The 27,750-nt window shown below is 36.8% G+C and overlaps 2 protein-coding genes across 5 annotated transcripts; one reads left to right on the top strand and one right to left on the bottom strand.

Annotated features, from left to right (window-relative positions):
- Nucleotides 1-817: 817 nt before the first annotated feature.
- On the bottom strand, nucleotides 818-22,450 carry LOC105390718 (optineurin). 4 transcript variants are annotated; one of them, XM_048627563.1, is made up of 15 exons: nucleotides 22,294-22,418; nucleotides 21,925-22,145; nucleotides 17,679-17,921; nucleotides 16,964-17,215; nucleotides 16,008-16,118; nucleotides 14,624-14,728; nucleotides 14,119-14,247; nucleotides 13,570-13,671; nucleotides 8,791-8,930; nucleotides 8,195-8,344; nucleotides 5,527-5,617; nucleotides 4,845-5,014; nucleotides 4,231-4,342; nucleotides 3,599-3,730; nucleotides 818-2,113 (listed from the first exon to the last, which is right to left on the bottom strand). In XM_048627563.1, exons 2-15 carry the CDS (start codon nucleotides 22,129-22,131, stop codon nucleotides 2,018-2,020), a joined length of 2,040 nt encoding a protein of 679 aa, XP_048483520.1. In that variant the 5' UTR covers nucleotides 22,132-22,145; nucleotides 22,294-22,418; the 3' UTR covers nucleotides 818-2,017. The 4 variants fall into 4 exon arrangements, with proteins under 4 accessions (XP_048483520.1, XP_048483521.1, XP_048483522.1 ...); XM_048627564.1 differs by lacking the exons at nucleotides 818-2,113; nucleotides 21,925-22,145; nucleotides 22,294-22,418 and adding exons at nucleotides 2,992-3,268; nucleotides 19,597-19,602; nucleotides 20,010-20,090; XM_048627562.1 differs by lacking the exon at nucleotides 818-2,113 and adding an exon at nucleotides 2,993-3,268 and having other exon boundaries at nucleotides 22,294-22,450.
- Nucleotides 22,451-22,797: 347 nt separating this feature from the next.
- Nucleotides 22,798-25,904, top strand: LOC105390964 (ceramide-1-phosphate transfer protein). The gene is made up of 4 exons (XM_011562360.3): nucleotides 22,798-23,007; nucleotides 23,094-23,305; nucleotides 23,488-23,663; nucleotides 25,168-25,904. The coding sequence occupies exons 1-4, from the start codon at nucleotides 22,889-22,891 to the stop codon at nucleotides 25,294-25,296; spliced, it is 636 nt and encodes a 211-aa protein (XP_011560662.2). The 5' UTR covers nucleotides 22,798-22,888; the 3' UTR covers nucleotides 25,297-25,904.
- Nucleotides 25,905-27,750: the final 1,846 nt, after the last annotated feature.

Below are 27,750 nucleotides of genomic sequence, written 5' to 3'. Positions count from 1 at the left end.
GCCGCTTATTTCGTACTATCAAGGAATCGGCCGGTGGCCTACCTGAAAGCTTAGAACCGATTGAAGCCTATCCCTTTTTGCTACAAACACACACGCTTATTGTACAACTAACAACTAGTTATTGTTAATAGCCTTAGCAAGTATTTCCTCGATGGTAACAATGTTATATTGGGAATTAGAAGATATAGCTGTGTTAGAGGATACTTGCCTGATGATGACATAGAGAACTATCTAGTTTATAGATGAACCACCAGTGGATCATAAATACTGTACAAAGGAAAGTAGCCGAAGCAGATTACAGGATGAACCTGGTCTAAGAACCAACAACCTAGAACACAATATTAATACGACGACTTCTGATATTATGTTTGTGTTAGTAATAGGTTTGAGTTTGTTAAATATACGAGTAGAATGCATCATGATTAAAATGGCGGCCATCTTGCATTTATGGACCAATAATAAGAGAAGATTCGGAGCTTAATGCCGCAATAGACGAATAGCGGCCGAGCGGCATAGCGCACACCAATGACGTTGTGCGGTTCAAGTGTACAATTAGTAATGATTAGCAAAGAAATTAAAAAAATATCTTATACAAAACCACAATATATTAATTTTATTTTGTCTCGTATTTTATCTCTGCATTATAAAATGCCTCTGAGCATATTATGTGAGATACATTGTATGAGAGATTGCGATAAGCAATAAGCCGCCTTCTTGAACTGTTTTATTTTTATTTTATGTTTGCGTGTATTGTGATCTATTTTATTGTTTTTTTTTTACTCTTGCTTCATAAATTTATAATAATTGAAAGAAGATATTACGAAAATATAACTTTATTTTAAACAATCATAATTATAGTGAAACATTTGTCTATAAGTCTATTTAATGGCATGATGGTAACAAATATTTTTTTGATGAACACGTGAATAACAAACATATGTAATTACTTAGTTCTTTTTCACTAAAATCTCATTAAGGACCATTTAACAATTAATGATTATACAGAGAGAGATAATAAAAACTAAACTAGGAAAAAAAATATGTCATAATGTTTAGAAAAAAATACTTATGTTTATAAATGTCAATTAATTTAAAAATGAAAATTACGAATTATGAAGAGTTAGGTAAGTATACATTTATCATGATTTTTTTTCAGAGTTGTAGTAAAAATACAATATTTTTGGAATATAATTCTATTTTATGTTTACCTACACATAACTATCCTATACTAATTAATGGCACTAGTGACTTAATTTATTTTCACTTGTCAAAGAAAAACCCCATAAACAAACTTTTAGAAGTAATACTGTAACTGTAGCTTCGACCCACGGGACTGGAAAAGGTGGTCGGTCTAGCGAGCTTGAGGGCGTCCCACGCTACGACTGTCTTTTAGGAATCGTTACCAATATTCTTTTAATCCAAAAAAAATACATGTTTAGTTTATACTGTTTAAAATGTAAGGTGTTTTTAATAAAATATCAGATCATAACGTTTTTTTTAGGGTGCCTTACAGCCTTTTGAGAACATTTTACATTCAACTTATCAAGGCTAAGGTTATCTACACAAGTGTCTTAATAAACATTTTAGAAATAATTTGGCATATACGAAATAATGTTCTAAGTACCTATAAAGTAACTATCAAAATATAATTTCTATTACTCTAACAATTATATTCACTTTTTTATCACAATCAAATTTAAAGAACGGAGCGTTAGATTTCCAGTAGTTCACTGCAATGAAGTAATTTACTATACTTTAAGCACATATGCCGATGTCTAGCAGTGACGTGAAAGACCAACGTACAAATTTTGATCAGTCACTACAGGTTTTGATATTATAAATCAATTTTGACGGACATAATTAATGGAAAAATTAACAAGTAAATCCATTCACTCCTTCCTTCCGTCGCAAACCATAAAAAAATACTATAAAACTCCATTCTCTTAGGCAACAGTTCGCTATCCGTCCTTGTCTATCACATTTAAAAACAAATACGAAAGAAAGAGGCCAACATACTTTACATATAGTCTGCGTCGAGACAGAGGTCGAAGTGATCTTCCATAACATGGTACTGGTCACTGGAGAAACGCATGCATTTGGGGCACTTGTACACCTGGAATAGAGAAAAGTAATATTAGAATATGACACGGGTGGCAAGGGCTGTTATTGCAGCATGCTTGGTTATCAGTTATTGTGCACACTGAAAGAGTAAAAACGGTTTAGTTTGAACGCCAATCATGCTTTTATATTCCAAAGTTGAAATAACTAAGCATTTGTCAGTTTGCACTAAACATAGGCATCAGTATTTTTTTATTTTTATTTATTTGATACTTTATTGCTCTTTTCATAACACTTAATTATTAAAAATGATAAACTTTGAAAATGCTTCTAAAATGCTATGTTTTTTGCGCAAGGGTTTGGTGATGTTAAATTGGAGGCTTTAAAAAGACCAAACGAGGTAAAAAGTCAATCGCATATCTGACCACACTACACAAACGGAAAATTCAATCATTTTGTTAAGAAACACAACATCAAAAGACATTTCGAGTCTCACCTTTGTCAGTCCATAAGGACATGATATTATAGAAGAAAGAATATGTTTTCTAAAATAATAAATTAAAAGTTGTAAATTAGTGTATTTAACTTGAACATTTTGTATAAGTAACAACAAAATAAATGCTTTTAAATTCTGGCTATAAACTTCAACAAACAGAGTGAGTTTCAATAAAGATAAGTAACTATTAAATGCGTGAGGTGTATAAGAATTAAAATACTTAATTATTTAATTACAGCCTATTCTTGCAACTGTTTATGTAAAAAATATTACCTAAAATAAATATGAAGAGCAAAACCCAATTTTTTTCAGTAGTTAGGCCATATTCGTTACTTTTATGTGATTGTATAGAATGTAACTTCCTTTGTACATAATATCCTTATTTATTTCAGCCTGCCTAGCTCTCAAAAATATAAATCTGTAATATTACTAAATAATAGTTCTACAAGCACGTAAATGCAAACTTTAAAAAGCCTAAAGAAGACAATGTTCTACATGTCCTTGCAACAACTTGAGAGTTCTCTGTTCTTTGTCACACACAGGACACACGTATCTAGTCGGAGGGGGTGAATCCTCCTTGCTATCTACGCTACTGTTTCCATTCTCTATGGTCCGGAGCGCTTTGTCTGTGGTCTGCTTTGCCTTGTCTATGGTCGTCACAGCTTTGCCCGTTGGAGACTCCTTCGTCGCGATTGGTTTGACCTTCTTGCGTACCTTTTGTTCAAAATTATGCTATAATAAAAAATGAAAACGAAAGATAAAAGATTGGGTAGGTGCAAATTATGGAAAAGCCAACACCTGCCGGAAATTGGACCCGGGACCCGCTGCAGTCGATATGGTAAACGCTGCAGAGGAGTCTCATTGTCAAGTTTCTTCTATAGCTATTTGTCATCGTCATTTCTTGGGATTGTGATCTTGTTCTTCATTGTGTCGGTGACAAACATAAGAAAAGGATAAGCCAGACATAATAATACACATAATTATGATTGTAAATATATAATATATAAATAAAATCATAGCCCTTATTTATGGTGTTTAACTCACCATATTCCCGGTGGCGGCGCCACTAGCGGCGCCACTGGCGGCGGCTGCAGCGGCGGTGGCGGCGACGGCTGCCTTCTTCTTGGTCACAGCAGACTTGTGTACCACGGGGTTCAACTTGCGCACCTCGTCCAACTGTGGACAAGGGATTAGGGTAATGCGAAGAAATAGTATATTTTATTAATACACGAAAATAAGCCTTCTCGATTGACGTATCACTTCTGTTACTTATATACGTCCAGTGCACCCTGGATAGTTAGCGACTAATGATATTCTAGCTGACCAATGTTTCTGCTTTTTCAACAACTTTATTAAACAAACCAAACAACTTAAATTACGTTAGAAGGGAAGAACAATAGGCGGCCTTACTTATCACTAAAGGCAATATTTTACAAGCAACCTTTCTACTGCTTTTTTAAAACGCAACGTTCGCAACAGTTCGCAGTTTCGGAACAAGACAACGTAACTTAAAATCACATCAATAGTTTACTATCTGTTGCCCGCACGCTCCGCCTCGTCTTAAATTCTGGGATAAAAGTAACCTGCGTGCTTCTACCTAGCTTCCTACAAATTTTTGGTCAAAATGTGGTCAACTAATATGACTTTCTTTAATATATGTACTTAGTAGACCGTACCTGTTCAGTCAGTTCCTTGGTCTTCTTCTGCTCCGCTCGGAGCGCGGTCGCGAGTTCCTCCTTCTGGCTCGCCATCTTTTCACGGGACGCGCGCTCCGCCTCGAAGTCACTCCTGAAATATATGATATAAAGGTTTATTGGATTTGAACACTGAATTATGGTTATGTCGCTGTATGTGCTACCTATTTAAGAATATTGTGTATTTTACGCAGCGGGCCACATTTAAAGCATATGTGTGCGACAATTCATAATATAAAATGTTGATAAATAGGGGGGGTACTGAAAACCTCACGAAACATCACGAGGGGGGAGGGGGGATGTCTCGTTAGACATCACGTGTATTAATTTTTTGTCTAAAATTAGGTATTTCTGAACAGATATTTTGGACGGCGCAAAAAATTTAACGATTTGTAGTATGACCTATTTTTTTTCTAGTAAAAAATTGCCTTTACATAGACTTCCAAAAAAATACACGTGATCCAGGGGGGGGAGGGGGGGTGGTCCCAAACCTCACCAAATATCACCAGGGGGGAAAATGAGAAAAACGACCTCACGTGATTAATGGACGGCCCCTAAGTATCTACAGGGTGTTACAAAATTTGTCTTTGACTCACTTGTAGACATCGAGCTGTGCCTGCAGTAGCGCGGCCTCGTCCTGCGTCAGCGACACGCTGGCCAGCAGCTGCGCGCGAGCACCCTGTAGCTCCAGCTTCAGTTCCTCGATCTCCGTGCCGCGAGCGAGGAGGGCGGAGGTTAGCGCTTCTACGTTGGAGCTTTGAGGGGGCTGGAAGATAAATTATAAACGTTACAATTATACAGCTACCCTGTCAATAGAAGATTTTTGAGATATCGAGTGAACGAAATAGTCGACGTGATCAATGTAATGTTTTGTAAAAATACGTCGATAAACCGAGGGGCGACACCTATCACAATATCTTAGTTAGATCGTAACGATACCAAAAAGATAAAACTTTTGTGCTGTGAATAGGGTAGTAGCTGGTGTTGCAAAAATGGTATAGTAGGCCCAAATGGAGTAATTCTATACATCTTTATCCTTTTTCCATGGGGAATGACTTTCCCCGTGGATTAGGATATAATGTTCTACGATTTTTGGAAATTTGTTAAAAACCTATTTCACTCCCCATAGCAAAAACGTAACGTAACCAACATACTCGTAGTTACTATGGAGAAGCAAATTTATTTTTTTACTAATTTGACCCCGACAACCGCTTGATCCTTTTGCCTTACTATACTTGCGTCCACACATTTCGGCATTTGAAATGAAAATGCACTTACCTTCTCCGGTTTAGTGAGACCCTTCTTAAGTATTTCCTTGTAGTCTTGGAATATTCCTTCAAATATCCCCAAGGTACTTCTTATTTGAGCACTGGAAAAAATTAAAAAAGGTCATATTATTATTTAAAAAAGAGGTAATCTCGTGACTCACTGGACTTGCCCATCTCTGACCTAGCTCATCAGTTTATGTGGGATCGGATAATTCTTTGACCAAATTTCATTAAAAACTAAATATGAAAACCGTAGTATAACGTCACACTTTGGGTGTATTACATGCTGGTGTATAACTTACTCACGCGCGTTGTACTTTGGCCATTAGGCTTGAGCTTTTAAGCAAATTTTAGCGTGCAACGCTCGCTCACGCTACATAATTACATAACACGCTAAACAGGCAGTTATTTCAGTAGATATTGTATAATCGTTTGCAATAGAATCCAACAATCATGTAAAGTGTAAACAAACCAAATTGTCACGATTACTCCGTAATCACATACATTTGACGAGCAATTATGAACATAGTCTGATTTCAACGAACGCACCATTGTTTTTACATTATCTTCAACACGGTTTAACTTGTATTTATAAGTTAAATTTGTTAAAACATTTGCAACGTAAAAATTTCGAAGTATTTGACAAGCTGTCTTAGTTTTTTACTCATCGAACTCTATAAGTCATTGAAAAGTTAGTGTTGTTCGTAATCTGAAGTTATCTTTTATTTTTAATTTAATAAATTATTTTAATTTAATATTATTTGAATACAATCAAATTTTTTTTTCAAGAGCTTAATATAATTAACCAAAACGAAAAAAGGAAGAGGAAGAAATGAAAAAGCTCGACGGCATTTTAGACCCGGCAAGCGATGACACAGTGGTTCTATTTATAATTACGGTCACCGGCGACACTTCTGATAGTGATGATGACGAAGACGAAGATTTAAATTTGTTTTAATAAACACTTTTTATATATAATCAGTTTTATTTTATAGTCTATGGCTTATATATTTAATCTAATTAGAACACTATGACATCACTATGGGCATAAACAATACGCTGTCAATGTCAGCCCGCCATATTTGTTTACATGATTGTTGGATTCTATTGCAAACGATTATACATTTTGTACTGAACGATGAAGCAATGTGTGTCTGATGTGTCGTGATACTATAGTCCACTACACCAGGCTTCCGTCACTCTATATACTTGAGCACTATACTACCTACCGCCCTAATCGTAGTTTCAGATTGACAAAGTATAGTTACTTATGCAACTGACTGTACTTGAGCGCTATACTACCTACCGCCCAGTCAGACAGCCTCAAACCACCAGCTGCAGCGGTCCATCGTAGTTTTCAAAAGCGAAGCTCACACGCGTTACAACTGAATACTGATTCTGGAGCTTTTAAGAGTATTTTAGTGAACAACGCTCGCTCACGCTACGGTGTAGGCTACTATCTCAATAGGGATATTTAAAGTCAAAATCATTTATTAAATAAAATACAAAATTTATCAAACGTTAAACATAAAATCCACCCTAGCTTCGTCAAAAATAAAATACAAAAAAATAATAATAAAACAAACAAACAAACAAAACACAACTTACTTAGCTAAATAAACCACCCCAGGACGCACCCGACCCAAAAGTCCCCATAACGCTAGCTGCGTTGCCGCGCTGCACGGCAAGGGAGATCCTCTGTGCCAGGTACGCCCCAGAGCGGTAGTCAAAACCGCGGCTCCTCAAGCGTCGCCCAATCTCCCTGACGAACTGCCTCCCCTGTTCCCCCCAAACCCCAGTGGTCTCAATGGCAAGAGGCACAAAAATATAGCCACCCGCAATCAACTGGCCGTATTTGACGCACTTCTGTCGTGCAGCCGCCTCGGCAGCCGCACCCACCGTGCCAGCAGTGTGCCCCACGTGGGACGGGGCAAATGTGCAGACGCATGTGGCGTCCCAGAGCAGGCACCGACCTTTCTCCCACGGTATCAAGGTGAGACCGTCCGGACGCCTCCCATCACTGCGACTCAACCCCGGCGGCTCAAGAACCGCCGGAATGTCAGCAGAAATGAGAGCCCTCCGAACGATATCATTTATTGCGTGATGCCGTGAGATTCTGCCTGCACTTCGGACACAATGAAGCCCATGGCGCCCCTGCACGTCAACGTTTGCACCACAAACACAGCGATGCGGCTGACATACGTCACAGCCCAGACGAAGTGCCACCGCCACACGCAAGGATTAGAAATTTTGTACTGAACGATGTAGTAATCTGTGTCTACACTCACATATGGTTCAGTGCGGCGCTGTGTTGCCGCTCCAACATAGTCTTGAGTTCTCCCACACTGGCGCGGGCCTCGTCCGCACTGCCCCGGTCCAGCTTTAACCCCTGCAGGCTTTGGACTAGACCTAGAGACTGCACTAGGCTGTCTGATGTGCCGTGATAGTATAGTCTAGTCTAGTGTACTTACCGCATATCCACGATCGTCGCACAATGTTGTCGTCGCTGGCGAACAACTAACTATAGATATCATCATTGTATTGCTTTTAATATTGAATTGGCTACCGATAGTAGCTATAGTATAGTTTTTAATTACCAATAGTATATACCTATATTATCGGTATCTGAATGTCCTTTAAGCTGTCTGATGTGCTAACATACTATAGACTACACTCACATATGGTTCAGTGCGGCGCTATGTTGTCTCTCCAACATAGTCTTGAGTTCTCCCACACTGGCACGGGCCTCGTCCGCACTGCCCCGGTCCAGCTTCAACCCCTGCAGGCTTTGGACTAGACCCAGAGACTCCACTAGGCTGTCTGATGTGCTGCGGGAGAGAGTGTGAAATGTGTGAAAATGGATTTTAGATATAAGTGACTAAAGAAACGTCAGTCTTTGATAGATTTACGGGGGCACGAAAGGAGCATGCAGTTTCAAGCTGGGCAGGCTGTGGACCAGCCCGAGAGAGTATTTGTTAGTATGAAATAATGCATTTTCTATGCAAACATCTAAAGAAATACCCCAAATAGTTATTTAAAAATTGGGGATCTGGTCTAATGGTAAGGATGCTCAATTATCATGATTGTATTTCTTGTAATAAATTAATTTTACAAGATTTGGTCTCTATAAACTGTTGCGGCGATTAGTTTTTGCTAAAAACTTTCTTAAAAAAGAGGGCTTTTATATGTTGTAAGCGTGTTTGTCTGTATAGTATCCTGGTTCAAATGTTAAACCCAAAATTAACCATTTAACCAACCCCAACAACCCACTTACCCATGCGTGATGGCATTGAGCAGGTCGGCCAGGTGTTTGAGGGTCCTATCGTACAGCTTCACGTTGGACACAAAGCTCGCGAACTCTGAGCTAGACTCGTCGCAGTCCGTGCTCATTGAGAAGCGGATCGGCTGGAACACCTGCAAAGATATAAATATATCAGTGAAATTAAAGGAAATATGAAATGAAATTAAGGCTGTCACTAAAGCTGGAAGAAAATCAGAATCTGTCAAATCTAGTGAGGGGGGGTTGAGGTATGCGGGGCGTTCTACGGACAATGACATGAAATTTTAACATAGTACTCGAAAACATAAAAGTGAAGACATGCCACTTTGTTAAAAATATACTAAGTAAGTAATATTGTTTTGTGATACGAAAATATTTATTTTTATTTGAAAGTATTTTTAATATTTAATAATTAATTATATACCTATATAAAGTCGTACCCGTGCCGATATTTATACAGGTTGTTGCAAAAAGGGTTTAATACTATGCCGAAACCTACGTGTGCAGCATGTTATTGATGTTATTTCTAAGCCAGGAAATGAAATCAGAATGTAAAAAAATCGCGAAAATATTATCAGAGTTTAATAGTTCAGGGTGTTGTATTAAACTCTGCCCCCGTGTAATAAAAAAAGTATAGTTAGCCGAAAGGGCGTTACTCAGGCGTCACTCTGAAATACTTTTATCCTACGTAATTTTTTATATTCATGAAAAAAACGCTTCTTCATATAATTTTTTTTTGGTCACGTGACCTTTTAGTTAGTGTTTCAAAAGCAGAACAGTAGTTTGCAGAACTCTGCATATACAGGGTATCACAAAAGGTTACGTAGCTGGCAAAGGGATATGGGGAGGTCACCAGAAAAATAATAACATGTAAGTACCCCCGCAAGGGAGTACATTAGTACAAGGCGAGAGTGTGTATTTTTTTTTAAAGTACTTATGTGTATTTGGGATATGATAGAAATAATATTTTTGTTTCTTAAAAACCAAATAATTTACACCTTGCTGCGCTCTTTTGCTCACTGTAAGTACACCTACAAATATTGCTGTATTAAAAAAACGGTTTTGTTATAACGATTATAAAAAAAAAGTTATTTTCATGTCAAGGAGTCATTTACCTAATTACGATTTCACTCAACAGCAGGTGAACTGAAAAAATAAGTTCTAGTTCTATCATCACTTTAGATCGCAAACATTGTAACTCCACTTTTCTCGGCGAAAAGTACTCTTTGGTGTCAATAGAAACGTTTTTTGAATTCACATGTTTTCCTCTTTATTCGAAAAAAAAAAACTGTATTCCGCATTTTACCATTTGTTTTCCTCTAAACCCCAAACCGTGATTTTTAAACAAGAAAACTTAGTAATTATACCCTTTATTCTCATATACAACGTGCGATGTAGGCGAACGTTAACGAAAACTATGCAATAAGCCTTTGTTTTTATTACTACTTTAGTAAATTACAATAACATACTCAACAATGTTAATTTTTTTTTGCAATGTTATGTTGTTAAATTAAGATCTAATATTTTATTAACATGAAGTTACTTTCAACTTTTTTTTGCATCTATGCGTCGAATCACAGCATGACGGCTGCTGCAGCTTCCTGCTGTCCTGTCCTCCAACCAATCCCACCAGTACTGCAGGTTGCGTCGAATACGAGCCATTCTCTTCGACTTGACAAGACAGGTGCCGGAAGGATCATAGATCGCACGGAACCCGTACCGTATAGAGGCAACGGACTCCTTTGCAACAGCCCCCCAGATTCGGAAGTAGCCCATGCACTGCATGGCGAGCACAGCTGCAGCAATTTTTTCGTAATGAATCATTGGGATGTCATCCCCGAAGGAGGCTCTCAGCCTACCTTACGACCTGTGTGACATTAGAAAAATGCACTGTGCTAACGCCGTTTGCGAGCTTGATTTGCAGGACCGCGTTGTATGCCAAGTTCCACAGCAGAGGGGTCCAAGACCTACCGCTGTGGAACTCCGCAACTGAACTTCTTCAGTGAAAACAAACCCTCTCTTTTCGCATCCTTAATGTACTTGTTAGACACGTATGACCTCTGTCAATTTTCTGCAGATAAGAAGACAAGTGATGGTATACAAGAGCCGCCCTAAAGGTTCGCCCTCTAGGGGATAGAGTTGAACGCGGTTACTATTTTTAAGCAAACAGCCAGCGCAACAACTCGCCCGTGGTTCTTATCCTGCTCCGACAGTGAACGAACGCAAAGTATTGTACCCACTATTCGAATCCGCATTTCGGATGCCAAACTGACTGTCCGAAAGGTCGAAACCGTACCACCACAGAGGTATGACTCGTTCGAAGAGCTTATCAGGCTCTTACAGCAATCAGATGTGTCGGTACACTGAAAGATAATCTACAGGCCTGCTTTATTTATTTAGGAGCACTAATGGCCTCCTTTCAGTCATTGAGTCACTGGCACTCAGGCTGCGGTTGAACAGGAAGATAGACTGTCTAAACAAATCATTTTTAAGCTAGTTAAAAAAAACTTTAGGTGGGTAGTATGCCAACTAGAACTACAAATAAAACAGTATTTTTGTCTCCTCTAAAATTTGGTCACGAGTAGTTACGATGATTACGATCTAAGGTGACGCTGACGATATTTTATACAAGGTATTGAAAAAAGGGTATAAAGCTTAGCCAAAAGTGGATTTAGGTGCCATTCTGATCCACTTTTCTTCTACAATTTTGAAAATTCACGTAACAAAACCTTTTACATAGAAACTTATTCGATCACGTGACTTTTTACTATAGAGACCGAATTTATTTTTCGAGAATTTCCAAAACTCGGAGAACAAAAGTTGTTCAGAATAACCCCTGAGTCAAACCCTTTCGGCACAGTATACCCTTTTTGCAACATCCTGTATAGGTAATATCAGGTTTATAAAAGACCTGGGCCTGTAGAGTGAGACTCGGCATGGGGAGTCATAATTTATAGATCTTTTAGGTTGCAGTGGCGAATGGGCACTGGTAGCCCTGCCCTTTTCTATAACTATAACTATAGGTAATTTTATGGCAATTTAAAAATGGTATAACATTTATCTATTTGAAAAAATCATTAAAAATATACATTACCTATCACCCTAATTAAAAAAAAAATTCAGCCCTTACTTTTAACTTATAACACCCCTCTATTTCCTTCAGGGGTTAAAAAACCTGTGTATTTAATATTTTCTTATGAGTTTTTTTTTTAAAACTAGGCTCTTACATAGTTGTACGTAATATTATGCGGTATTTTATTCCACTTGTAACGCATAAAATTCATAGCTACAGTAAACATTTCATTTTTTTCATGGCGAGATACAGTCGCACTTAACCGCTTTTTTGCAAAGCTTGTTAAATAGATTTAAAAAATTATGTAAATTTTAGATCTTCAATTTTTAAAAATACTTACTTATTTTTAACAACCTGTAGTGTACAGACTACCACATCTTAAAATATATATATTTTTAATTAACTACGGTTTTTGGTTTAAAATAAAACAAATTATGAACTTACTTTTCAACACCCTGTATATTGTGTAGCTTACCTACCATACACAACCGTTAAAATAAAATAAATTACCCCTCAGAATATAAACAGGCTCGCGCTTTGGCATACTGCATTGACCGTATAGTTCTTATTCGGAGAATCTAATAAGTGTCATTATGTGCAATGTTTACCTTTATCTATGCATCTGTAACTCTATAGTAAAAAATGTAAACAAATCGAAAAGGCGAAATGTTTTCTAAGAATTTTCGGCTTTTCTGCATCTAAAATGATTAGAAAATTAACTTTCCATAGCAAATGCATATGTATTATAATACTTGTAGTCATAATTTGTTGATTTAATCAGTTTTTGTGAAATATTTGATAAAATATAAAATGGCGTGGGTATCGCTCCTAACAGGCGGCCACCAGGGCGACGACTGAAGAAATCTGAAATCTGTCACGGTGTCATCATTTTTAAACCGGAATTTATTAGTTTTTTGCAAAAAAAGTTGACTTCTGGTCCATTAAATCCAACTGTTTAAGGTAACTTTGTTAAGAATTTAATAACCTACACATACATATAAGATTCCATGAAAATGGGCCCTCTGATTTCGAGGGTTTTTTCATAATAAGTCAAAAAATGGCAAAAGACATGGTGTGTTTTCAATTTTTTTTAACATACTTATTATAATCCTGCACCAATTTATAAGCAACTAACATGTTCAGTATACCCTCTGCTACAAAATATATTTTTATCAATGTGATAGAAGCCACCGTTTTTCCAATCTAATCAAGTATATCAAGCCGACTTTAGCATTTTAGCTTTAGGGATCCCCTTAAATGAATCATATAATTGTTGATGTTGTTTTGTATTTGTGATGTGTATTTTTTGTAAATAAAGGATGTGTGTAGAGCGGTGGTAGCTCAGTCGGGTAAGCTCCCGCTTCTCACGCAAGAGATGCGGGTTCGAATCCCGGCGCTGACATGTACCAATGAGTTCTTTGAATTTAAATACAATGTATACCATCGCTCTTACGGTGAAGGAAAACATCGTGAGGAAACCTGCATATCTAGATTTAGCACATCTAGATATGTGAACCCACCAACCCGCGTGGACCAGCGTGGTGGGAAATGGTCCAAGCTTAGGAAGGCAGTTTAGACCTTGGGGATATGCACAACGGTTCCACTCGAGAGAGCCAGGTGCAGGTACTTACACCCCCATAGAGAATAGAATAGAATAGAGATGTGTCTATGTCTATGATGATGATGATGCTGGTACTGACCGTGGTCTGCGCCTCCTTGAGTCGGTTGTGCAGGTCCTGCAGCTGCTCCCGGTACATCTTCACGATGTCCGCGTTGCCTGCCTTCTGTCGCGCCAACTCCATCTGACCAAGTTTAAAATATTTATTTATATGTTACTCGTTCATAAAATATCATAAGATGGACACGTTATTTCTTTTAATGACTGCACTATGTTTATTTTTTTGTATCAAAAATACAAATAAATAAGAAAAAGTGTAGAATAATTGGTCTAAGATTTTAAATAAACAATTCTACATACACACTCACGCCTTTTACTAATGTACTCCCTTGCGGGGTAGGCAGAGGTGCATTGCTGCACCCAATTCTACATCTACTTACAGCCAATATTAGTGCTCCCCTTTACCCAAAGGTTAGAATTTGAATTTAAGACATCGTTTAGAATATAAATGCCATATATGTATAAGGTGTGCACATCTTCATGTGCAGGTTGTATAATAATGAATATGTGTCGTTCAGTAAATTATCTAAGTCCTTAACTTGGGATTAAAAAACTGGTCCTATGTCGTTACCTTAACGCTCTCGTGCTCGAATATCTTCATCTGAGCGGCCTGCAGCTCGCCCGACAGCGCGGTAACTTTGCGCTCCAGCTGCTGTATTGTGGCGTCGCGACGGTTCAACTCTTCTGTTGATGTTTCTTGCTACAAAAAAGAAATAGAAGTGAGCAAAGTGATTGATATCTTTGAAACAAACCTTACACTGTAAGGGACTAACCAAAACTGCCATATGAGGTCAATATATTCGCCACAATTATTGCCGAATTTGCCTACATGTTTGGTATTTGCCAAAAACAGCAAACATTCAATCATCATCACGACCCGTCACGTCCCCACTGCTGGGGCACGGGTCTCCTTCCAATGAAGGAAGTGTTTTAGGCCTAGTTCAACACGCTGACCTAGTGCGGGTTGGTGGATAACATACAAGTACAAATACGAATAGCCAAGTCAGGTGCCAGCATAAAGTTCGACCAGTAGCGCCGTGGGGCGTCCCACGCTCCGCTCTAAAACTAGTACTCACCACACTGCTACTGCATTGCTCGTGCTTCTTGTGCAGCTGTTCGAAGTGGAACTTCAGCACCCTCATCTCATCTACCAGCGCCTCCTCGCGTCGTGATGACTCCAACTGTAATAGTTATAGCAAAACTGTTTCAACAAAAAGTAAGCGATATTTCTTATGGCATGTAACTCACTAACGTAAATCCCCATCCACACGCTTGCTGTTTGTCACAAACACGGCAAACAGCAAACAAAGTCGCAAACACCAACCACATGCTCGGCGAACGCTCATAACATTCCGAATCGGCAAACACGGTGGACGACGAGCTATTACTTTCGGGTTGACATATTTTTATTATATAAATTAAAGCAAGGGAAAGAAAAAAGGAAAATAAGAAGAAAGCAAAGACGATGGTGGGATAATAATAATAAATAAATAAAATAAAAAACTGACTTTTTCTTTTTAATTATTATTTTATTTTATTATTTTTAGTTTATTTGCAATAATTTTTAATCAAAAGTAAGATGCAAATGATACCAAAAAGTCCTACTAATCAATACGAATCATTCAAGCCTAAACACGAGGTAGTTGCTATATACCGTTGAGGAGTTCCCTTGACTGCCTTCCGTTTCCATCATCAGATCAGCTCAAGGTCACCATCATATTTTTTTGTTATAAGAACTATATTTATGTTCTTAATTTCATTAGAATCGGTTAATATGTGTCCAAAATGGAAATTCATACCCTGTTTTTACCCCTTTACTCTTTACCCACCCTTAGAGGTGAGATAAAATTCTGAAAAAAAATGGGACCACCTGGGAGCTCAACCCAATACAACAAAAAAATAATTTTCAAAATCGGTTCACAAACGGCGAGTAATCGGTGAACATACATAAAAAAAAACCCGACGAATTGAGAACCTCCTCCTTTTTTTGAAGTCGGTTAAAAGGTATTTTTATACATAGAAATCGTACAATGTACTGCTTTATTTGGGCTTTAATTTGTTTTATATTTTTATTTTGATAAGCCTCAAAAAATATGTCAAAACGGAATTGTAGGCGTAGCGATGTTGTAGCAAGTGTATGATTAGACTAATTTTAAATTAATTCAAAGTAGTTAAAACCGTTTAATAGGTTAAGTTTATTGTATATTTTAAGGGCAGATTATTTTAAAATTTAGAATCCCTAGAGGTGTTTTTTTAAAGTTTTGGCTTAGTTCTTCTTCTACAATATAAACGCCCGTTGTAGTAGTTTTTAGTTGACTTTCATCTAAAATATATTGATTTTACAACAAATATATTGCTTCTTTTGTTGCACATAATTATCTCATTGTTATAATATATTACCTTACCTATTGATGTTGTTTTGTATTGTGATGTGAACAATAATGCCGATGTCTTGCTTACCTCTGCGTTCCTAAGTTTCTCCTTGAGTGCATCTCTCTCCTTGCTGGTGGCGTCCACGATGCTCTCCAGGGACTCCTTCTGCCACGACAGCTTCTCGTTGTCCACTATCACCTGAAATTAACAAATAAAGGTACCTATAATAAAAATTTAATTTAAATTGTATTGTTTTTTGTATTCGTTCGGTGTATTTGTGCAGTACCAAATAAAATCTTTTTCTTTCTTTCTAATAAACAGTTTTTTCAAGGGCCAAACGCGAGTCGATTCGCGCATAAAAACCCCTTTTCTATTGCCAATAAGTCGGTTTTAGCAAATATTGAAAAGATTTTAAAGTATCACCGCAGTGTGTGGTCCACATCACAGTAAAGTTATGTAGATAGCATAGATGCCGCCAGTGAGTTTAACTGGTGAAAATGGAGATAGTATTTAGACATCATCACGACCCATTACGTCCCCACTGCTGGGGCACGGGTCTCCTTCCAATGAAGGAAAGGTTTAGGCCTAGTCCAGCACGCTGGCCAAGTGCGGGTTGGTGGACCCCGACACAAGCAAGCTTGTGCTGAGAGATTTGTCGGGTAAGTGGGCAACCCGACTGTCAGATGTTTTCAAGCCGCCCGAAGGCCTCTGACTAGGCTTAACGACTGCTGCCGAAGCAGCAACCGGGACCCACGGCTTAACGTGCCGTCTGAAGCACGGAAGCGTCCAGAAAAGCACCACTTGAAATTGGTCACCCATCCAATGGCTGACCGTGTCAGTTGTTGCTTTACCTCAGCGATCAGTTACGATCACTGAGGCCCGCTCGACTACGGACGCTTCGTAGTCGAGCGCTCGAGTCGCTACGTATTTAGGCATGCTTGGTTTCAATACAAATCTTGATACTTGCGTAATCTATGTCAATATATCTGTGGTCCATACAACAGTAGCTTCAAATTCACATACAAAACTTAAAAGACCCTCACCTGTCTCCGTTGCTTCTCAACCAGCTCAAGTTGAGCCGTCAACTTGTTGATGACGTCATCGTCAGGCGACGTCACAAACTCGATAGTCGACAGCGGAGCAGACTGCTCGCCGGATTTATCACCCGACTGATCCGGCAACTGCTGGGATTTGGTCAGATTATCCACTGCGTTGACACTGTTGGGCTGCGAATTGGACGCGGAATCGGATAGCCGCGACATTTCCATCTTGAGTTTTTTGTTCTCTATACGTAACTGAAAAGTATATAAAAAGTAATTGTAATTTCAATGTAGTGAACATTAGAAATTCTTGGATGAGCCTACATAAAATGTACATAAAACGTCTTATAAATGATATGTGAGAATATGTAGATATGAACCTCGTACGACTTTATGATTACAAAATCACACATTTTGTCATCATAGTAGATACTTACATTGTTAAGGTAAGTATTGTTCAAGTGCTAAAACATAATACTGATAGCAGATTTCTATAAATTAATTAACAGATAGCTTTAAGTGTTAACTGACGTGTTTAAAATACGTGTCATTGGATATTGCGCGCGGGAACAGTATACCTATCGATTATAAAACCTCCGCAATGTTCACCAACAACAATCAAACGATTCAAGGAACTCTACATCCAATCGCGTGCCTATACACAAGCACACTACAAAAACAACGGCCTATGATTGGCTGCCACCAACCACCAACTAACCTTCTCCACCAATCCGCGCGTCTCCTCAAACTTCTCCCTATGCATCTTGTGGGTATTCAGCATGTCTTCCTGACAGGACGCTATGAGGAGGAACTGTTCTTTCATAGACTCGTTGTTCTGCTTTAAAGTCTCTTTGAGGATGACATTTTCGTCCAGGATCTCCCCGAATCTCTTCTGCAGCTGCTCTGTGGTCTTGTCTTCGGATACTATGGTGCTGGCTGCCATCAGACTGGCTGGGGACGGCTGAGAAAGAATAGAATAGAATATGTTATAGTAGAGAGTTATTGATGAATAAAAAAAATACTATATTTAAGTGCTTGGAACAAATAAATAATAGGAATCGTTATGGCTAACAGCTTTTTCATAAGTTGACTGTACGCTTAGTTTAAAAAGTAACTTCAGGTATTAGTAAGTACCTACACAGGATACATCTTTATCTTTAGGCAACATATTATAAAAATATATTCGCAAACTGAATTTATATAAAAAAAAACTTTTCCCCCTAATCGAACTGTAGTGACGTTTATTTATCTACGTAACCGTTGACCAAGATGCACTGCGGCTGAGTCACCAGCTTTTCTTGTGATGACTGATTTTATAAGTAATTTAATTAGGTATTTATGTATTTAAAAACAAATCTTTAAAAAAAGAGTATAAGTAATCATATTATTGAAGTTATAATTAAAATTGATTTGAGATTATGTATGGGAAAAAAAAAGTTAGTGATTCACTTACACAACTTATAATATCACAGGAATGAAACGATGACTGAGAGATTGACTGATATATGAACGCACAATGTACTACTGAACTAAAACACAAACAAACTAAATGGATGGAGATGTAATTTGAGTGTTTACAATGAGGAATGAGGAATGTTCTAAGAAAGGCAAAGATGTGACGTTAAGGAATGTGTAAACAAAATAGGTACCTGCAGTAAAGATGACATGTGTAGGTTGTACTCAATTATGGGTATTATTATGTACTTATATAATATTATTTATTAAGTCGTGTGTTCCAAATATTCTAAACTGACCCCATTAAATATCAATAGCTGGATAGCTCATACAGGAAATTAGGAACCGATCACTCATCATTATAGCAAGGGACAACTCAGTGGCGGATTTACAAATTTGCCGCCCGTAGGCCATTAATATTTTGCCGCCCCTACTGACTTTTGAAATTCAATACGTTAGTTTATTTCCGTTATTAGTACGATTGTGAACTTAATCATATTTCTGTCATATTTCTGTCATTTAATAAGATTATTTTTGCAACCCGCTATGTACTGAAGAGTTTAATTTTAACCTAAAAAGTTTAATTTGACAGGCAAATAAAAAACCCGTAAAAAGACTTTAAAGCGTAAAACATATGTAACTTTTAAAAATCGATTTTAAGCAAAGTTATTGTCTAAGAACACTCTCCCGTAGAACACATGTGATACAAAAAAAACTAAATCGGTTCATTCGTTCAGCCCCCCTACTCTTGAAAGGCAATGTATTGCGTCTGTCTTTCGTTGTCAACATTTAAAAAATCATAACTTCTCTTCAAAAGCGTTTTTACAAAGGGGCCGTCCATTAATCACGTGAGGTCATTTTTCTCATTTTATTATTGTAGAAAATTTTGCGTCGTTCAAAATTTCGGTTCAGAAATACCTAGCGCTTTTTGTCAAAAAATTAATACACGTGATGTCTAACGAGACCCGCCCCCCTCCCCCCTCGTGATGTTTCGTGAGGTTTTCCGTACCCCCTCCAAGGAGGGGGGGCCTTTGAGCCTCACGTGATTAATGGACGGCCCCAAAGACTAAAAATACTTATGTAATCAGCTAGGTAATGCCTATTTTAAGAACCTAGAAACAAGAATATAATGCATACAATTTAGAAGTTATTTTACAAAAACGCTAAAAGACTTTTTTGGCCAAAATCTAAATGTTGCCAACGCAAGACAGACGCAATACATTGCCTTTCAAGAGTAGGGGGGCAGCGGTGTGCAATGCGAAGTGCTATCCAAGTTTGGATAAATAATAATATGCTCCAAATTCTGTTTTCGCAGTAGCAAAGATAGATCTACTCGTATATGTATGTAATGATCCAGGATCCGGTTTCATCGAAATATTACAAAGCGTTTATTAATCGTTTTCGTATTTTATAATAGTAATTTATATATGGATGGTACAGATGATACACGTATAATTAATTATAAAAAAAAAACTACTTATTTGCCAAATTTGCCGCCCCTCTCAATCTGCCGCCCTAGGCACTGGCCTTTTTGGCCTATAGGTAAATCCGCCACTGGGACAACTATAATGTAATACGAACTTAAACACTTACCAAAATAATTTAAAAACTTAAACCAATGCAAAAAAATAAAAACTTTTGCAATCCTCTGTTACAGCATACCTACTTTAGTATGACCTGCTAGTAAAATACTGAAGGAAATAAATGTTATTTCCATTTTCATAAGCGCCATGGTAAAGTCCCTTTTAGGGGGGGCATTTTTCTTACCTCTATCAATATGATTATATCTACCTACGTCATATTAGGTACGCAACACACATACAACTCAACGTTGAGCGATTTTATAGATTTTTTATGTCTGCAACTAATGGTACTTATAAGCAACTACTTAAAAGTAAAAACCCTAATAATAATAAAAAAATCTTCCTGCACCTGTCACATTAGGGAAAATCAGAAGTAATTAAAAATCTATTGTCTGATCACAGATTACCAATTAGGACTGGTATACAAATGAGTTGTAAATACTGCATGGTTAAAGGTTTTAAACTCACTTTTTACTATTTATTTATGAACTTTATGTATAATAATAATTAATTAATTATTGACATGCAATAAATCAAAGAATCATAGTACAGTTTGTAATTTGTAAGTAGGTATTAATATCTTAGTAGGTTGCACAACAAATATTGCTAGTTTGATGGCTTCCAGGTATTAATATTGTTGAGATAAGATTAGTAATATGATTCAATACCAGCTACATCATTTGAAACCTATGTGAAAGGAAATAAATCATTATGATATGATGCCTATGTTCTATGTATGAGGTGTCCTCAAAAATATGAAAATTAAAAATGAAATATCTTATTAATACATAATGATTAATATTATAAGAACCTAGATACTATTTTATTCTAATGCAGGTTTGTATTTTGACTTATCAATCAGTTACAAGTGCAGGCATAATATTAGATTTGAAAATGAAAGAGGTGAGTCACAACATGGGTCATAGTCATAACATACCACTCATAACTATTACTTTACCAACAACTGTACATAGTGTGCAACTGTTGTATGTATACTTACTATATAAATTTGCTATAATATGAAAAGCTATTAACTAGAAATCTTGCTCAAAGGGACTGTACAGTAAAGTAGTACTTTCGTTTTCACACTCTTTAATATTTTGCATCCCATAGTAGTGATATCACACCTGACAAGAATAAATTTATATTGTGCCTGATTTCAAGAGATTTAAGGATTGTACATACAATTATGTGTATTTTTTGTAGTGTCTGCTACTGAACCTTTATGTAGGTAGTTTGACTAGTAGAATATGCATTTAGCATTAAGTCCACTTGTGCTATAAAAGTAAAACTGTGAGCTGTAAAAGTTCTCTAGTCCTGCATATAGCCGAACAGACAGTAATTCGATCTTAAGTCAAGCCAACTTGAAGTGCTGATGTGTGGTTCTGAGAAACTCTCTTGCACAAAACCATTTATAGTGATAGGAATGTAAACAATAGATATAGGAGATGTATTAGTGGGACTAAACTCTATAATATAGTTGAATAAAATATAAATATTGATGAAGGACTGCCTATCAATGGAGAGGTCAGTCCTGCTTTTAGCCCAACAACTAATATAATGTGGAAAAATACAACTTAAAAAAACTCAATTAGGATTACAGGATCTTTGCAATCATTTGGGTCACAATATTAAAGATAACAACTCAGTAACATTTTTAGGGACATTCTTACTTTACTATTGGGAATAGGGGTATGAATGACCTAGGTTGGGTTAAGTAGGACTGCTGGACCGCATGTACGCTTGCACAAATTGTGCACGGGATATTGTTGTAAAATCGTGCCAGCATGGATTTCCCTGATAGCAGAGGCAAATGCAGAAAATTTCCAGCTCATTGAAGCTATATTGTAAGTCCTTGAGAATTACCAATAGAAACCATCCATTCCAGCATTCTCTTAAAACAAATAAACATAACTGTTTACTTACACAATCACCAAGCTTGAAATGAGCCTTGAAAGCCATATTTGCGGTCAGAGACAGATCTTTCATGGCCTCCTCAATATCAGCCGCTTTTAGAGGTGTTTCAGTTATCGGTAGACCGGCACCATTGCATTTAACGTCCATACTAGTTCCAGGGGAAGACCCTAAGATGATGAAAGATTCATCTTCAACTGAATCTAATGTACTGGCCATTACTGCAGCATAACCTGAAAGTCAGTAAGTTCACGGTAAATTTATTATGTGAAGACGAGTATTTATTTATGATAGAATAGTTTTTTGCAAGTTTTGTAACTATAAATAGTTAGGTATGGATGATTGATGGTATGAGAATAAAATATAAATAAATTACCGTACCGTTCGTAACTCCTTGGTAACTAAATGCAAAATGGATTTGGATTTACTTGATCCCGTTTGTCAACAACTCAGTATTACATTTATAAAAATAACACGAGATTCACAACAAACAACACAACTTTTTCCAACAAAATAAAATGAACGAATGAATTGAATAAATGAGTGAATGTCAAAAAAGTATTTAGTAGAGTTGCCAGATGAAACTTAGACCAACCTTGCATTCATCATCATCATCAAAGTCGTTCCCCCATAGCCGTAGCCATACATTATGAATCCGAAAATCAAATATTTTTTAAAATACGATCATCATCATCAGCCAATAATCATCCACTACTGGACATAGGCCTCTCCCAAGGAGCGCCACAACGATAAAATACGATATCTGTTTCGAATTCGAAACGATTCTTTTTTTATTTCGAATGAAACGGATCATTATGAACGAACCATGGAACGAACGAACTATTTCGAGTGTAGTGACAGTTGACAGTAAAACATAGATTTTGACAGATGTCAATGTCAGTTGTTTTCAAGAGACTGGACGTGGACGTCGTCTTTCTGTTTATGTTGTGTTGTTTTTTGTTATTTTCTAACAGAAATGTCTAACCAAAATACATTAGACTTAAATTACGTTCACCAAAGCTTTCAACGCAGTATCAAAGAAGAGGACGATGTTGGTATTGAGGCATACATCGATGGGTACAATGAACTTGTCAAGTAAGCACCCTCACCATAATTCATGAATTTATTTATACCATATTTATGCTTAGAAAATGCTATATACGTTGAATATTTGGTTACAGATTCTTAAATCTCATCGGATCAGTATTCTCATTTGTTAGCAGTGATGTTAAGAGCAAAATAAAAGTAATGGATAAACATAAAGAAGCTGAGAACTCTATGTACTATGATTCTTTTAAGAAAATGATGAAGTTTGAAAAAGAATCAAACTTACATGAAAAGAACGGCTTCGTTTCTGGGTCGCGCACTATGCTGCGTCTGCACAGAGGATTAGGTAATGTTTTTAATATGGTTTCTTTTATTTAAAGACATAATGTTATGTACCTATAGTTAAACACAACTCTAGCATGTAGTCCTCAAAACACACTGTTAAATTAAAATACTATAGGCACCTTATCTGTTAAGCCATTTAAGACAACCAAAAATGCCAACAAGTCTAAACAGAATATTTTCCAGATTTCATAAGACTGTTTTTAAAACGTCTCCACGAGGCTGATGACTCAGTGAACACCTGCACCGTGTGTCAGAACGCCTACAACGAGACGCTGGCAGCGTTCCACCCATGGTACATCCGCAAGGCTGCCACTCTTGCCATGCACGCCCTGCCTAACCGACATGACTTGTTGGGAAAGGTAAGTAGCCAAAAATGGTACAATTTAAAATATACACATACATATACTTTCACTGTAATGAAAGTGGTATAATTGTACTTAAATGCCTTAATTGAAAATAATTCATGCCAGGATTTGAACTGTTTTGAGCCCATGCATGGCCTTTCAATGAGAGGGCAAGACCTTATACAATATCCCACTACAGTTATACTACTTCAGATATTATGTTTTAGTAGGTACATTGATTTTTGTGTGAAGATGAATTTCAATATGTTTGTCGTAGAAAAAAATATTCTTTTAATTTTAAATATTAATTTGTTTTGACTTTATATCTCCCGAAGCAATATAAAGTTATCAAACACAAAGCCATATCATAATATAACCCAATTATAAAGTTGATATCTAATCATTAATCACATAATACATATAATTATGACATCAAAGACCTGCATTGTATCCAATGTATCACATATTTTATGTATGAAAGACAATTAGGTACAGACAATGAATTAATACAAAACCATATAACATGCTGTTGAAAACGAATTTTAATAAAATAATTAGACATCGTAGCCATGGTCATTACTCATTATATCTGAAGTAACACACTGGAAGTGGGTGGGATAGCAGAGTTCAAGTTACAATTCTTCTAAAATTTTATAGTCTAGTAATCTATTTCGATGTACTAGTGATGTAGGTAATATGGTTAAGAATAGGAACATCAAGTCACTATCATTCGATCATCAGTTAAGGAATAAAATTTGATTAGTAGTATAGCCACATATTTAAATTTCTTTTGTTGTGGATGTATCTAGTATATAACAATTATGTATGTTATTGATTCCGTGCTTCAGAAGCGCAGCCAATTACCGTAATTGTTACGCGGCCGATGTATTCAAGGTGAATGTATTATAAGTACAATTTGCTATTGATTATTGCTCCACATTACCTTACATGAAAACAAAAATTTAGATATATTACAGGCATGTGCATGACTGACTCGACTCCATCTTAACACTGAAGGTTACCTGGGTTCGATTCCCAACCGGGGCTTTGTTTTAAATACAGTCCTTGTTGTGCCCGAAAAACTATGATAAAGGAGACCACTAATTGAAACTGACATTTAAACTACTTCAATGGCTACAGCAATACAGCTCTGCCTACCTACATTAGTCATAAATATCCTTGTATTTTATTTACCTACCTACCTAAATATATCAGTACCTAGTGAATAAAATACAAGCATATAAAATCCTGATTTGGATTAAAGACACAGTTCTGCATCTTATGTTGTAGTGTAATATCTCCAACTCGCCAAGCGTGGAGATCATGGCAATAACCCTCCACTCTTGAAGGATGCTGATGTCCTCCAGTGAATCATTACACACTGTATACACCTACTGTAGATATATCAGCTGTCCGATACCCATATTACAGGCTCTGCCTTGGGGTCGGATGGCCGTGTGTGAGGTGTCCTAACATTATATTACTATTTTTTATTCACGTTACGGTATCCTTTCTCCAGATATTCGGTTCGGAAGAGAGTCTGGCGGCTGCCTTCGACGTGCTCCCTCAGACGCTGGCCTCATGCGACGAGGTCTACACGCGGGTGGACACCCTGTATACACAGTTCGACTTCCATAACCTGCCGTAAACCATAGATCACTAGTTATTATTGTTAACTCTTTGCAATGTTTGCTACCGGACTTCTTGGTGCGTTATAAGACCTTAAGAATAAGGAGTTTCGACTTGTCTCTTCCACCTATCGGTTTAGTACGTATCGGACCAAACGGAGAAATGGACGTTACTTGTGTACATTTCTATAATATGAATTCTGAATGCTGTGCGTCCGTTGCGTACGATACCAAAATCTTAGGGTCAAGAAATATGGCCACTTGTAAGGCATTTCTGGATTAATCTCAGCAGCTAAATGTTATCTTTTCATTCTCCTAAAAGGGGATGCTAAGACCATAATAATACTAGGTCTTAAGATATGCTTATGGTGAAATTACGGCTACGGTTATTTCAGAAAAATATAAAGTTCTTGTAGTTTCATGTTATTTTTATGGTGCTTTGCGTCTAAATATAAGAGATAAAAAACTTATTTCTGAGATTTCAATCAAAGATAAACGATTACTAGATACGATTTGATATTATACTATTAGGAAACCAAAAACTTATTTAAATAAATTTTAAAACTTACACCATCTCCATTCAGTAATGAATTAAATAAATTATAATTTGTTATGTGTTGCTTGGGTAAGGATCCAACCCAACTTGTAATCATTAGCCAAATTAAATTTTTGTGTTCTATTCAATTAGTACTGTCTGTATTTCTATCATGTAAATGGCTTTCAGCATAACTTGAATATAATTAGGTATGCCTTTTTCCTATTTTGTGAAACCCACAACAGATGTTTAAACTACTGAATATTGGAAACACTGTTAAATATTTATCCCCAGTTTACTATCTGTACAGCTTCTTATTAGTAATAGTACCTGCTTATAACAAAAAAAATGAAGAGATTAGGTTTGGTGTTAAGTGTTATTTATATCTTTTCTACATGTATGAATCCAATCAACTGACCTATCATGAAATTTCTTGCCTAAGAATATAATTTTCATAATAATATTTTACTGACATCATCATCACGACCCATTACGTCCCCACTGCTGGGGCACGGGTCTCCTTCCAATGAAGGAAGGGTTTAGGCCTAGTCCACCACGCTGGCCAAGTGCGGGTTGGTGGACCCCAACACAAGCAAGCTTGTGCTGAGAGAGTTGTCGGGTAAGTGGGCAACCCGACTGTCAGATGTTTTCAAGCCGCCCGAAGGCCTCTGACTAGGCTTAACGACTGCTGCCGAAGCAGCAACCGGGACCCACGGCTTAACGTGCCGTCCGAAGCACGGAAGCGTCCAGAAAAGCACCACTTGAAATTGGTCACCCATCCAATGGCTGACCATGTCAGTTGTTGCTTAACCTCAGCGATCAGTTACGATCACTGAGGCCCGCTCGACTACGGTCACCCTAAAAATCTATTTTTAGAACTTTTTTTTTGTAAGATTTATGTTTAGGTAGGTAGTTACATAGCTTATGTCAGTAAAATATTATTATGTGCTTAGGTACATGTGATAATAATATGGTTCAACAGATTTATGTTTTTTTAACCGACTTCGAAAAAGGAGGAGGTTCTCAATTCGTCTGTATGTATGTTTTTTTTTTTTTTTTATGTATGTTCATCGATTACTCAGCCATTTATGGACCGATTTTGAAAATTCTTTTTTTGATGTATTGGGTTGAGCTCAGGGGTGGTCCCATTTTTTTTTCAGAATTTTATTCCACCCCCAAGGGTGGGTAAAGGGGTAAAAACAGGGGTATAAATTTCCATTTTGGGCACTTATCAACCGATTCTTATGAAATTTATAACGTAAATATTGTTATTATAACAAAAAGATATGATGGTGACCTTGAGCTGATCTGATGATGGAAACGGAAGGCAGTCAAGGGAACTCCTCAACGGTATATAGCAACTACCTCGTGTTTGGGCTCGAATGATTCGTATTAACGAGTAGGACATATTGGTATCATTTGCATCTTACTTTTGATTGATAATTATTGCAAATAAACTAAAAATAACAAAATAAAATAATAATTTTAAAAAAATTAAAAACCAACTTCAAAAAACCACTAAAACGTAAGAAATAATTTAAGGTTTAGACCAATCCTAGGTCACAGTATAAATATACCTAAGCAGGTACTGTTCTTTTTTGAAGTTGGTGCCATATTTCTTCAGATTAACTACTTTGTCACTGCACCAACATCAAAAAAGAACAGTACCTGCTTAGGTATATTTATACTGTGACCTAGGATTGGTCTAAACCTTAAATTATTTCTTACGTTTTAGTGGTTTTTTGAAGTCGGTTTTTAATTTTTTTAAAATTATTATTTTATTTTGTTATTTTTAGTTTATTTGCAATAATTATCATTAGTGTTAAGTTTAATTTAGTCACTATGAATAGGCATAATATTAGAACCTGGAAAGTACTTCATCATAATAATATAAGTATGTAAGTTTCACACTGTGCGCTTCAACTTCACGACCATGATA

Source organism: Plutella xylostella, chromosome 19, assembly GCF_932276165.1.
Source record: "Plutella xylostella chromosome 19, ilPluXylo3.1, whole genome shotgun sequence".
Lineage (NCBI taxonomy): Eukaryota > Metazoa > Arthropoda > Insecta > Lepidoptera > Plutellidae > Plutella > Plutella xylostella.
This window is presented reverse-complemented; position numbering and strand designations above follow the sequence as displayed.